This window comes from Schistocerca piceifrons, chromosome 3, assembly GCF_021461385.2.
Source record: "Schistocerca piceifrons isolate TAMUIC-IGC-003096 chromosome 3, iqSchPice1.1, whole genome shotgun sequence".
Taxonomy (NCBI): Eukaryota; Metazoa; Arthropoda; class Insecta; order Orthoptera; family Acrididae; genus Schistocerca; species Schistocerca piceifrons.
This window is the reverse complement of record NC_060140.1, coordinates 616,516,307-616,530,031: the sequence shown is the minus strand read 5'-3', so window position 1 is coordinate 616,530,031 and position 13,725 is coordinate 616,516,307. Positions and strand designations below refer to the sequence as shown.

At 43.5% G+C, this 13,725-nt stretch overlaps 1 protein-coding gene across 1 annotated transcript in view; it reads right to left on the bottom strand.

Moving 5' to 3' along the window:
• Positions 1–13,725, bottom strand: part of LOC124789895 (putative inorganic phosphate cotransporter) — a 159,500-nt gene that overhangs the window by 94,266 nt on the left and 51,509 nt on the right. Inside the window, exons 3-4 of the mRNA XM_047257415.1 lie at positions 2,066–2,299; positions 334–418 (exon numbers count right to left, since the gene is read on the bottom strand). Of these exons, the coding sequence (XP_047113371.1) occupies positions 334–418; positions 2,066–2,299 (319 nt within the window). The remainder of the gene's footprint in view (positions 1–333; positions 419–2,065; positions 2,300–13,725) is intronic.

The window sequence follows — 13,725 nt, the reverse complement described above, 5'->3', positions numbered from 1 at the left end:
GCAACAATCTACACCGCAGTAAGTTTCAGATTAACTTCATAACAGCTCTTCCCTAAACACGGGTACCACACGAAGCCAAGTTCTCTGTACCATGTATGGCGAGAACTTCTAAACTAACCTCAGCTCTACCTCATAGATTTTTCTCGAACTAACTGGATATCAGACTGACAATAGGGCAAATGCGCAGAAACTGATCATATACGAAATACTGAATATCAAATTTTTGTTGTTCGTGGAAACCATTAGATATGCACGTCCTAATAGAATCAGCCTCAGAGGATGGCGAAGAGGTCTTCTATTTCTAAAACCTGAGAGCAGTGTAAGAAAGTATACCTGAAAATATTATGGAGAAGCGACTCCTCTCCCCAGGCGGCGACCACTTGGAGATCATATACTGGATGGATGGGAAAGTCACACCCTGAAACAGAAAGCAATTGTCACCTAACGTAAAGCTCTTCGTACATCCATATTTAAATTGGATGATGGTGGGACATCAGCTTGTATAATTTTTATTAAAAATGAAACTCCTCCAGCTGTACTTACGATTTCATATTTATTTGGCTACTAGTTTCGACGTTACGTCAACGCCATCTTCAGACTCGTACACTTAGATGATATCAATTGTGTGTGGCTGAGTACTAGAAGTCCGCGGTGACACCAATACGTGCTGCACATGGATGTCGGGCAGTAACTAATGAAACTAGTTACTGCCCTCATCCATGTGGAGCAAGTATTGGTCTCACCGCGGACTTCAAGTACTCAGCGACACACAATTGATCATCAAAATGCACGTGCCTGAAGATAGCGTTGACGCAACGTCGAAACTAGTAGCCAAATAAATATGAAATCTTAAGTAAAGCTGGAGGAGTTTAATTTTTAATAAAATTAACGTAAACCTGTTCTCACGTTGGTGGTTGGTTTGAACACTTCATTACCTTACTAGGCAAAGATTAATAGGATCTACACGCTTTAAAACATTTGACATCTAGTCCACTGACTACAATTTTTCGCATACCTCGCTCCCTAATGCTTTGCACAGCTGTCAAAACGAAGATTATTCAACATCCCCTACGTCAGGTTGTGCCATCCACACTCCAAAAGCTTCTGATCTCTTGTTGTCTGAACTGTATATCGTCCACCTTTCGCTTCCGTACAAGGCTACCGAAAAGTACCTTCAGAAAAGATTTCTTAGCGCTTAAATTTATATTCAATGTGCACAAATTTATCTTTTATTTACATTCGATGTTAACAAATTTCTTTTCTTACACAAATATTTTCCTTGCTATAGTAAGCGCTTTATATCGTCTTTACTTCTTCCATTGTCATTTACTCTCCTGCCTTAAAAGCAAAACACCTTCCACATTTAGTATCTCTTTTTCTAATCTAACTCTGTCAGTACTTGATTGCAAGCTACTAAATTCCATTGGTCCCTCTTGCTCTTGCTGATATTCATCCTGTTTTCAGTACGGCATCAGTTCTGTTGAGTGTTGTACTAAGTCCTTAGCCATTTCTGACAAAATTATACCGTCATTGGCTACCCTTAAAGCTCTGATCTGTTCTCCGTGAACCTTAATTCCCTTCACATATTTCTCCTTATTTTACTCGTTATTCAATGGGCAGACTAACTGGCTACAACCCAGTCTCACTCCTTTCTCAGCTACTGCTCTCCTTCCAAGTTCTTTCATTCCTAGAACTGCAGCCAGGCTTCTGTACATGTTGTATATAACTTTTGGCTCCCTATACTTTATCCCTGCTATCATCGGAATTTTGAAAGCCGTATTCCAGTCAATATTCCCAAGAGCTTTATGTAGAGAAACAGAAGTTACACCGTATCTCTTTACCCATGTTTATATCTACTTCTTAATTCGAACTTCTGACCCACTTATCGTTCGTCTAGACGTGAAATTTATAGCAAAACTTTTAAAGGTAACACTCCAGTCAATGTCTGATGCTCATAATACAGCCCCAATTCTAAATGTAATGTTTTGGACGGCAAAGAAGTGCAAACTACATCCCTCCAAAACTGTAGAAAGACTGCACATACATCATATTCGGCAGGGCTTACCTCGGCTAGGCCTTCGAGCAAGCGCACAGCGAAGAAGAGGTCCTCGTGCAGCCAGACGGCGAACGGGCTGACGATGGTGAGGACTCCGGTGAGGAAGGTGCCCAGACCGAACACCAGCTTGCCGCCGAACCTCTCTGCCAGGATGCCGCCGGGCAGCTGGCCCAGGGCGTAGCCGTAGAAGAAGCCGGCCAGCATGTAGCCCTGGCGCTCCTCGTTCCACAGGAACTCACCAGACTGTAAGCAGCGCAGCACGGTGCAGTGTTACCTAACATCACACTCCTGTGAATCATATCACTTTATACACAAACGCAAAATTTCTTACAATGACGATACATGGAATGTACACGGTATTCCAAAAAGATTCATTCGATATCACAAAAGTGCAGCTTCTGCATGAATGAAGGTAGAAACTTGGGTGAAATTTAAAACAGGCATCGAAAGTAAAAGTTTACTCAGACCCACCAGTTACAAGCTGCTAGTTAAGGTAGTCGCCGATAGTCGTTCACCAGATGCAGCTATCTGACATTACCGAAACTGCGTTGACGCAAGTTGACGGTAAAACAGTACCAAAAAGCGTTTTACGTTCTCCGTTTCTTCAGGCACAATTCAATAACTCTGAGTCGTTTTATTTGTCGAGAGTACAGCTCTACAGCTCCTACAGCATTCGACGATGGCACCTGCAGCTGAAGACGGTTTTTTTGTGTGACGCGAGATTTACAGGTTGTCGCTGTATGCTCGCTCTTAAGCGTAGTGTGCAGTCAACGCAGTTTTGCGAGTAGTCCATGAAAATGTACTCGTCATGGCGGACGAGATTCAGACACTTCTTAAGTGTACTCTTTGTGGGACATTCACGACCGCTGGATAAAATCGTACACACGACCGTGTTTCACGACGTGAATCACATCTTCAGGCACTACTCAAAAACAAGGGAAACTAAGAGGGACAGTACGTAAAATTAATTAGTATTAATAAGGTCTATTTATGTATGAACCAATTTTATCAAGCAGCTTGAGTGATCCTGTGCGGGTGAGGCACAATAACTTTGTTAGAATCAACCAGCACCCCACTGGGTAAAAGGGCCCTACCCGAAAAAATAGAATGAGTCAACAAATAAACATTCATAGCTAGACTAATATAGCCTATGAACCAACTGTGGACAGTGATACATGTGGGATAGGCTAAAGAAAATAAAATGAAGGCATGAATTCCGAAGAATGCCAACTTGTGATCTTCAAAATTAACTTGCCATGTAACCGCCCATCCCGCCGCACATCATTGACACCCAGTAAGACCGGCCAACAGCCTGCTGCGAGAAACGCAGTGACACACCTCATTGTAGGGCAACAGGAGTATCAGGGAACTTTGTTAATGTGGGTTACACACAATCAGGACAATGATCCGCTCCCCTTACCTTATTCTGTTAAGTGGCTTATGACTCCCTAGGGGTTGATTTATGGGCCTATGAGAATAATCTGTACTTATGAGAAACTCGCGACCCCTCCCCCTGCCCCTCTTTCACCACCACACCCTCTGTAAACCTCCAAACCTCCACCCTCCCGCTCTCCAGTACAAGCACAGTTTCAGGCCTCGGTTATTCGAATAACCCCATCCAACTCTATGAATTTGATGACTAATTAATTAAATTGATCAATTACTTAACCCCTCCCCCTCATTTAAATAGGCCAGCACTCTACTCCTCTCCCTCGCCTGGAAACTGGCGGGTCTGTGCTGGAGAAGAAGGGTATCACAATACGAAATTCAATTACATAGCAGCAGATATATTATTTATTTATAAAATTCAATTGGCAGGGTTTGAATCTCTCTTTCTCATCTTCTCTGCTGCAGGTCTCTGATGCATGTCTTGTAAAATACATCGAAATCAAGTAATTAAATCAATTGCTTTCTTTTCAGTCGCATGGGGAAAACTCTCAACTTAACTCATCACAGTTAACTAAACTGTTAAAAAATCACTTCTCCGGACTGCACCATACGCCAGCCCCCTCACATATTCCTGCACACACAAGCCGACAGTCTGCGCCAGCTCATGTGGTGTGAAGACTGGAAGTCACTCTAATCCCTGAACAACAGCTTCAGGTGGCGCCAACCCTTTGATATTTGACACCTGGGAAACCACCTCCACTCTCTTTCAAGTTCCCGTTTATGCACGATCCAACTGGTCGAAACATGCAAACGTAGGTTTTCATCCCCCCTCAGAATACTGCAGTCTGATTGGTTCCCGCCAAATTAGTGGGCAGATCTTGAGTCTACCCCTCCACCTCTGGCCTCAGTCTGCTGCTCTTCGCCGGTGTCTCGGGTCATCCTTTTGCTCAGGTGTGCTACAAGTTTTTTATTTGGAAAAATGAAGTTATCAGTGGCAGTGCCAGTGGTGGCAAAAGCCGGAAGCAGGGGGAATATCTGGTAAGTTAACATTCAAACAGGCAAATGTAACTCTTTCTTTGAATAACAATTTCGTAGTTGCGGTATTAAATACATTTCACGTTCTTGTTTCAGCAAATATCCACCAAATTGTGGATTAAATGAATGGTGCGATATATCAGTGGCAGCAGCAGCAGTAGCAACAGCTTTGTGAGTTGTACATATCTATTCCTACACATAAATAATGTTGTTGTTGTTGTTGTGGTCTTCAGTCCTGAGACTGGTTTGAAGCAGCTCTCCATGCTACTCTATCTTGTGCAAGCTTCTTCATCTCCCAGTACCTACTGCAACCTACATCCTTCTGAATCTGCTTAGTGTATTCATCTCTTGGTCTCCCCCTATGATTTTTACCCTCCACGCTGCCCTCCAATACTAAATTGGTGATCCCTTGATGCCTCAGAACATGTCCTACCAACCGATCCCTTCTTCTGGTCAAGTTGTGCCACAAACTTCTCTTCTCCCCAATCCTATTCAATACTTCCTCATTAGTTATGTGATCTACCCATCTAATCTTCAGCATTCTTCTGTAGCACCACATTTCAAAAGCTTCTATTCTCTTCTTGTCCAAACTATTTACCGTCCATGTTTCACTTCCATACATGGCTACACTCCATACAAATACTTTCAGAAATAACTTCCTGACACTTAAATCTATACTCGATGTTAACAAATTTCTCTTCTTCAGAAACGCTTTCCTTGCCATTGCCAGTCTACATTTGATATCCTCTCTACTTCGTCCATCATCAGTTATTTTGCTCCCCAAATAGCAAAACTCCTTTACTACTTTAAGTGTCTCATTTCCTAATCTAATACCCTCAGCATCACCCGACTTAACTCGACTACATTCCATTATCCTCGTTTTGCTTTTATTGATGTTCATCTTATATCCTCCCTTCAAGACACCATCCATTCCGTTCAACTGCTCTTCCACGTCCTTTGCTGTCTCTGCCAGAATTACAATGTCATCGGCGAACCTCAAAGTTTTTATTTCTTCTCCATGGATTTTAATACCTACTCCAAATTTTTCTTTTGTTTCCTTTACTGCTTGCTCAATATACAGATTGAATAACATCGGGGAGAGGCTACAACCCTGTCTTACTCCCTTCCCAACCACTGCTTCCCTTTCATGTCCCTCAACTCTTATAACTGCCATCTGGTTTCTGTACAAGTTGTAAATAGCCTTTCGCTCCATGTATTTTACCCCTGCCACCTTTAGAATTTGAAAGAGAGTATTCCAGTCAACATTGTCAAAAGCTTTCTCGAAGTCTACAAATGCTAGAAACGTAGGTTTGCCTTTCATTAATCTTTCTTCTAAGATAAGTCGTAAGGTCAGTATTGCCTCACGTGTTCCAGTATTTCTACGGAATCCGAACTGATCTTCCCCGAGGTCGGCTTCTACTAGTTTTTCCATTCGTCTGTAAAGAATTCGTGTTAGTACTTTGCAGCTGTGGCTTATTAAACTGATTGTTCGGTAATTTTCACATCTGTCAACACCTGCTTTCTTTGGGATTGGAATTATTATATTCTTCTTGAATATATATGCGGGTGGTATTTAGTGGTCTGTCACTGAGTCTTTACTGTTGGACGTGATTTCGAAAGTCAAAATCGATTAATTTAACTTTTTTCGCTAAGAATTTCGTAACATTGAGTGTATCTTGTCTTATTGTTTCAGTGTATGGCCAGCAAATGATTGGCGAGCTGGCTGCTGAAAGCCATCAAAGCAGCAGCCTCGGCATTGTAAATACTACAAATATTTTTATTCTTCGTAGTACTGTCTGTAAGAAATACACTACTGGCCATTAAAATTGCTACACCCAGAAGAAATGCAGATGATAAAAGGGTATTCATTGGACAAATAAATTATACTAGAACTGACATGTGATCAAATTTTCACGCAATTTGGGTGCATAGATCCTGAGAAATCAGTACCCAGAACAACCATCTCTGGCCGTAATAACGGCCATGATACTCCTGGGCATTGGGTCAAACAGAGCTTGGATGGCGTGTACAGGTACAGCTCATCATGCAGCTTCAACACGATACCACAGTTCATCAAGAGTAGTGACTGGAGTATTGTGACGAGCCACTTGCTCGGCCACCATTGACCAGACGTTTTCAATTGGTGAGAGATCTGGAGGATGTCCTGGCCATGGCAGCAGTCGAACATTTTCTGTATCCAGAAAGGCCCGTACAGGACCTGCAACATGCGGTCGTGCATTATCCTGCTGTAATGTAGGGTTTCGCAGGGATCGAATGAAGGGTAGTGTGGTGTCACCGCCAGACACCACACTTGCTAGGTGGTAGCCTTTAAATCGGCCGCGGTCCGTTAGTATACGTCGGACGCGCGTGTCGCCACGATCAGTGATTGCAGACCGAGCGCCGCCACACGGCAGGTATATCTAGAGAGAGTCCCTAGAACTCGCCCCAGTTGTACATCCGACTTTGCTAGCGATGGTGCACAGACGCTCTCAATTGCAGAGACGACAGTTTAGCATAGCCTTCAGCTACGTCATTTGCTACGACCTAGCAAGGCGCCATATTCAGTTACTATGAATGTGTTCTGAACAGATAACATTTTGAATCCTGTACCGTCAAGAGCGACGTCCATCATTAATGGATTAAAGTTAAGTATCAAACTAATTACGTCCGCTTTCTGAATTCTAATTGTTTGTAATGTTCCAGACCTCACGTCAGTATAGTTCTTCCCTCCTCACGCCAGCCTGCGTGAGCTAAGACGCGTGCATTTCGGCCTCCCCTCGTAACACGGTGTTGGCTCTTCTGCCAACAAAACAGGTAGAGCCACGGGTCGTAACACATTGGAATGTAACGTCCACTGTTCAAAGTGCCGTCAGTGCGAACAAGAGGTGTCCGAGACGTGTAACCGATGGCACCCCATACCATCACACCGAATGATAGGCCAGTATGGCGATGATGAATACACGCTTCCAATGTGCATTCACCGCGATGTCGCCGAACACGGATGCGACCATCATGATTCTGTAAACACAGCCTGGATTCATCCGAAAAAATTATGTTTTGCCATTCGTGCACCCAGGTTCGTCGTTGAGTACACCATCGCAGGCGCTCCTGTCTGTGATGCAGCGTCAAAGGTAACCGCAGCCATGGCGTCCGAGCTGATAGTCCATGCTACTCCAAACTTCGTCCAACTGTTCGTGCAGATGGTTGTTGTCTTGCATACGTCCCCATCTGTTGACTCAGGGATCGAGACGTGGCTGCACGATCAGTTACAGCCATGCGGATAAGATGCCTGTCATCTTGACTGCTAGTGATACGAGGCCGTTTGGACCCAGCACGGCGTTCCGTATTACCCTCCTGAACCCACCGATTCCATATTCTGCTAACAGTCATTGGATCTCGATCAACGCGAGCAGCAATGTCGCGATACGATAAACCGCAATTGCGATCTGCTACAATCCGACCTTTATCAAAGTCGGAAACGTGATGGAACGCATTTTTCCTCCTTACAAGAGGCATCACAATTACGTATCAACAGGCAACGCCGGTTAACTGCTGTTTGTGTGTGAGAAATCGTTTGGAAACTTTCCTCATGTCAGCACGTTGTAGGTGTCGCCACCAGCGCAAAGCTTGTGTGAATGTTCTGAAAAGCTAATCATTTGCATAGCGCAGCATATTCTTCCTGTCGGTTAAATTTCGCGTCTGTAGCACGTCATCTTCATGGTGTAGCAATTTTAATTGCCAGTAGTGTATTTTGCTGTTTGATGACAATTTCATCGCGTGTGTATTATGGAGGTCATTCTTTGTTGTTGTTGTAGAATATTTCACAGTTGACGAAGATGTAACGGGAGGGATATGTGCTGAGGATAAGCAGGAGCAATCGCAGAGATTTTTTTTCTCATAGTTTTCGCGTGTGTTGATATGTTCTTAGTATTAAAACATAGTGTGTAGTTCTAGGCTATGTTAATAAAGATGGACAGATGGGTGTTCGGAAATACAGGCGAGAACGAAATGCCATAGTGCGTGGTGCAGATGGAGGAAGGCCTCCACTGGCCAGAGGAGATGCTGGATGACCTGTGGGGGATTGCAAGGTGCCAGAGCGAAATAGGTAATACATACTCACTCTGCTTATAAATAATAATAATCTGTATTCTTCCTTTCCTTGTAGAAACAGCAATTGGCGATATCTGGAACGTTGTACTTAATTGTCTTCATGATTCTTTCTCTACAGCGGCAGCGTCCATGCAGTACGCCGTGGCGCGGCGGCGGCAAAGAAACAACTGTCAACAGGAGGTTCGGTGAGGCATACCTCGCCGGCAAGGACGCCACTGTTCGCCCCATGAGAAGCCCCTGCGACCGCCGCTGCTGTTTCCCCGTCGCTATCCCCACGCCAGGTCTCTGGCGTCGGTGGGCACCCTCCCCGAGGTAAGTGGGTCAGGGCTGCTGCCGCAGCAGCAGACAGGCTGCTCGCACTGGCCCGATACCACAGCTTCTTCTTCTCCTCCTCCACATTCTCATCCTCGCCGACCTCGCACGGTACGGCACAACCCCTCAACACCTCACCGCAAGCAGCTTCGTCATCTAGTTATAGTAGTATTAGTTGTAGTAATCCTGTACCTAGTGGCAGTTTCTTTTAGTTAAGGACGTCAGGACAGTGACAACATACAGCAGTTAGAATATTCGGTGATTGCGGACGCCTTATGTAATTAACATTGGGTTGTGAAAGAAAAGAGAAAGGAGATCGTGAGTGCATACACTTTGATATTCGTAAGTGTTATAACTTTAAAATGGTTCAAATGGCTCTGAGCACTATGGGACTTAACATCTGAGGTCATCAGTCCCCTAGAACTGAGAACTACTTAAACCTTACTAACTTAAGGACATCACACACATCCATGCCAGAGGCAGGATTCGAACCTGCGACCGTAGCGGTCGCGCGGTTCCAGACTGAAGCGCCTAGAACCGCTCGGCCACACCGGCCGGCCTTATAACTTTGACGATGTCGCGTTTCCCATCAAAGAAACAGGACATACCTAAATTTGAGGCGCAGAAATACCGGAATAACAGTACATGTTTATGGCCTGGAGAAGAAAAGCAAGTCAGATGAGCAGAACAAACATATAGTCTTCGGCCGCCTCCATTCCTCAAAATCTGCCGGTGAGTGTAAGATGCATATGAACATGCTCTTGTTCTCCGACGAGAAAAATAAGGAGAAACGTAATTATCATTATGTTTGGATCAGAGACAAGTCCCGACTTCTATTCTCTCAAATGAGTAACAACGAGTGAAAAAAGTGTATTTGCTTAAAGTGTCTGAATTATTTTTCCTCAGTCAAGTTATTAACAAACCATCTAATAGATAGTTGTTCCAAAGACCCGGTATGTGTTACTATGCCTACAGAGGAAGACAAATTCACAAAGTTTAAAAATGCTCAACAACAGGACTGATGACAGTTTGTGGTGTACGCTGACTTTGAATGCCTCCTCGCTCCTGTGACCTGCTGTGAAGGTGACCCTACAACGTCAAATACTTCACAGAAAAACACGTACCATATGTGGGGGCTGCCGGATTGTATCATTCTATTATTCAAGTCTTAACCGATATAAATATTATGTCGGGGATAATCCTGCAGTTTGGCTGCTCACTGAGCTTGAAAAACTTTCATTGGATGTTGATAGGCCTTACACTGACAACGTTCCCATGACCAAATCGAGTGAAAAAGAGGAGTTTTACAATAACGCTGCTGACTGTCATAATTTGCGGCCTGCCATATACAGAAAAGCAGAAACTCCCTGTAGAGACCACTGTCATTTTGACGGAAAGTTCCGTGGTGCAGCTCACAATACGTGCAATTTCAAGTACCCATTACCAAGATACGTGACCGTTTTCTTCCATAATTTAAGGCTGTAGGACCACTTTCTTGTTGAGCATATGGCTGATTTCGGCATGGAGGAAGATCAGGTATGTGTCCTACCTGAGAGAGTTGAGAAATATATTTCATTCTCCAAACGAACATAGCTGAGAATTACGCTCCGCTTCCTTGACATGCTACACTAATGCAGGCACCGCTCCACAAACTCACTAAAACTCACTAAAACGCTACTTCGGGAGATATGCATATCACTCGAGCTGCATTTCCCAACGAGCAAAAGTTTCAAATTGTGACTAGGAAGGGGTTTTTCCCACATGAGTATCTGGATAGTATGGCAAAACTCAACAAAACCGGGCTACCTGACATAACTGCATTCTCCAGCAACCTTACAGGGGTGACAACAGATGCAGAGTATGAGCACACTGTGAATGTCTGACGAGAATCCAACATCACCACTTAAGGAAAGTAAGCATGGCTTTACAAGGACATAGACGTGCGCTTGCTTGCGGACGTTTTCGAGAAATTCTGGAGTCAATGCATGATCACCTAATCTCTGGATCCCTAGACCCAGCGAGGTGGCGCAGTGGTTAGCACACTGGACTCGCATTCGGGAGGACGACGGTTCAATCCCGTGTCCAGCCATCCTGATTTAGGTTTTCCGTGATTTCCCTAAATCGCTTCAGGCAAATGCCGGGATGGTTCCTTTGAAAGGGCACAGCCGATTTCCTTCCCCATCCTTCCCTCACCCGAGCTTGCGCTCCGTCTCTAATGACCTCGTTGTCGACGGGACGTTAAACACTAATCTCCTCCTCCTCCTCCTCCTCTGGATCCCTACTTTTATTACACAGCAACTATGTTGTCTTGGGACGCAATGCTCAAGAAAACAACGAGCATCATCGACTTATGCTGGCATACCTCTTTTCTTTGAGTGAGGGATCCATGGGCGACTTCGCCAATGTGTCCATAGACACGCCAAGACCCACGAATGGGTGACAGGTTCTACACATCCCTTGATTCGAGTTACATCATGTACCTTGATGTAAATAACTTACGTGGGCATGACACGCAATAATCAATGCTGAGTGGTGAGTTTCGATGGGAACCCAAAGACCAATGCGAGGGATTAGATGGAAATATCAAGGGGGGTATGGTGGCTGATTCTGATGTAGGGTATGTAGTGGAGGCAGAACCCATATACACCATTAGTTTACATGGTGCACATGCCAATTTGGCACTGTGTCCAGACTAATTATGTCCATGAGCATGTTCCACCCCTGACGACAATGTTGGGCAATACGCTGAGACACATTACTCATTATCGTAATCTCCAACAGTGTCTCAGCTTAGTGATGGAGCTGGTTAGAATCCCTGGTTTATCTCCTTCAAGCAGTCCCCCTGGTTGAAGGGCTATTTGATTAGAATATGAGACAGAGAGCTTTCAAGGTGAGTGACTTAGAGAAAAAATTTTTATAAATTAATTAATAATTAAATTTTCGGCAAAACAATGGTGGATTTGAGGGAACAACGTGAAATTTTTATTAGAATCGAGTGGGATGAACGTTATGACGTAAGTGGATCACCATATTCAATAAGAACTATGTTTCTGTGGTGATAGCGAAAAATGCAGTACAGTTCACGAAGCCATTCTGTGTGGGGCTGTGCATACAAGACCTATCCAAACTTCACATGAATCGATTCCACTATGAGTTTGCGAAAACGCATTTTGAAGATCCTAAATTACTTTATATGGATACACATAGCTTCATCTACTAGGTGAAGATCTATGATCCTTCTGAGGTAATGAAGTACCACAGTAGTGTTTCGACATGTCCTCATATATGGCCGATAATCCTTATGGTATTGTACGACAGAACAAAGAGGTTATTAGCTAAGGGTGTGCATCACAATGACACGGAAGCCTTCTCTCCCCCCCCCCCCCCAATTCTTTTTTTCTTTTTTTTTTTTTTTTTGAGTCGTCTATCTTCCGGATGGTTTGTTGCAGCCTGCTACAAATTCCTATCCCTCTCCTGTACCAACTTCTTCATCTCAGGGTAGATCTTGTAACGTTCTTAATTATTTACTGGCTGTATTCCAGTCTCTGTACTCCTCTACAGTTTTTCCTTTCTATTACCTTGGAAATTACTCCCTCATGTCATAACACATGTCCTAGCATACTGTCCCTTCTCCTTGCCAGTGTTTTCCACTTCAGCCTTTCCTCTCAGATTCTGCACAGAACCTCCTCATTCCTTACCTTATCAGTCCACCTAATTTTCAACATTCGTTTGTAGCACCACATCTAAAATGCTTCGAGTTTCTTCTGCTCCACTTTTCCCGTAGTCCATGTTTCACTACCATAGAATGCTGTGGTCTAAATGTACACTCTCAGAAAGATCTTCCTCAAATTAAGGCCTATGTTTAATACTAATAGATTTCTCTTGGCCAGGATTTAGCTTTTGTTGAGTGCTCCAACAATCATTTCTTTTTAGATATCTTCACATTTTTCATGCAGCCATTTCGTCTTGGCTTCGCTGCACTTCCTATTTGTTTCATTCTTCAGAGACTTGTATTTCTGTATTCCACATGATGTCATCATTGCTCCATCTGTCATTGGTTATGTTGCCTTCTTGGTATTAGAATTATTAAATTCATCTACCCCGTCACAATCAATCCTGATGTTAAGTTTCTTGCTGTTCTCGTTTATGTTATTCCTCATTGCTTTCATCTTCCTTCGATTCACTCTCAATCCTTATTCTGCAATGTAATCAGTGAATCGTATCATTGACATTATTTCACCTTCAATTTTAATCTCATTCCTGAAGCTTTCTTTTATTTCCATCATTGCTTCTTCGATGTACAGATTGAACGGTAGTGGCGAAAGACTACATTCCTATCTGACACCCCTTTTAAACCGAGCACATCTTTCTTGACCGTCCACTCTTATCATTCCCTCTTGTCTCTTGCGCATATTTTATATTACCTGTCTCTCCCTATAGCTTACCCCTATTTTTCAGAGACTTTCGAACTTCTTGCACCATTTTACATTGTCGAACGCATTTTCCACGTCGACAAATCTTTTGAATGTGTCTTGATTTTTATTTAGTCTTGCTTCTGTTATCAACCGCAGCGTCAGAATTAACTCTCTAGTACCTTCACCTTCCATAAGACCAACTTGACCGTCATCTAAGACATTCTCTATTTTCTTTTCCGTTCTTCTGTATATTATTCTTGTCAGCAACTTGGCTGCTTGAGCTGTTAATCTGATTGTGCGATAATTCTTGCACTTGTCAGCTCTTGCAGTCTTCGAAATTGTGTGGATGATATTTTTCCGAAAGCCAGACTTGTACATTCTACACATCAACATGAATAGTCGTTTTGT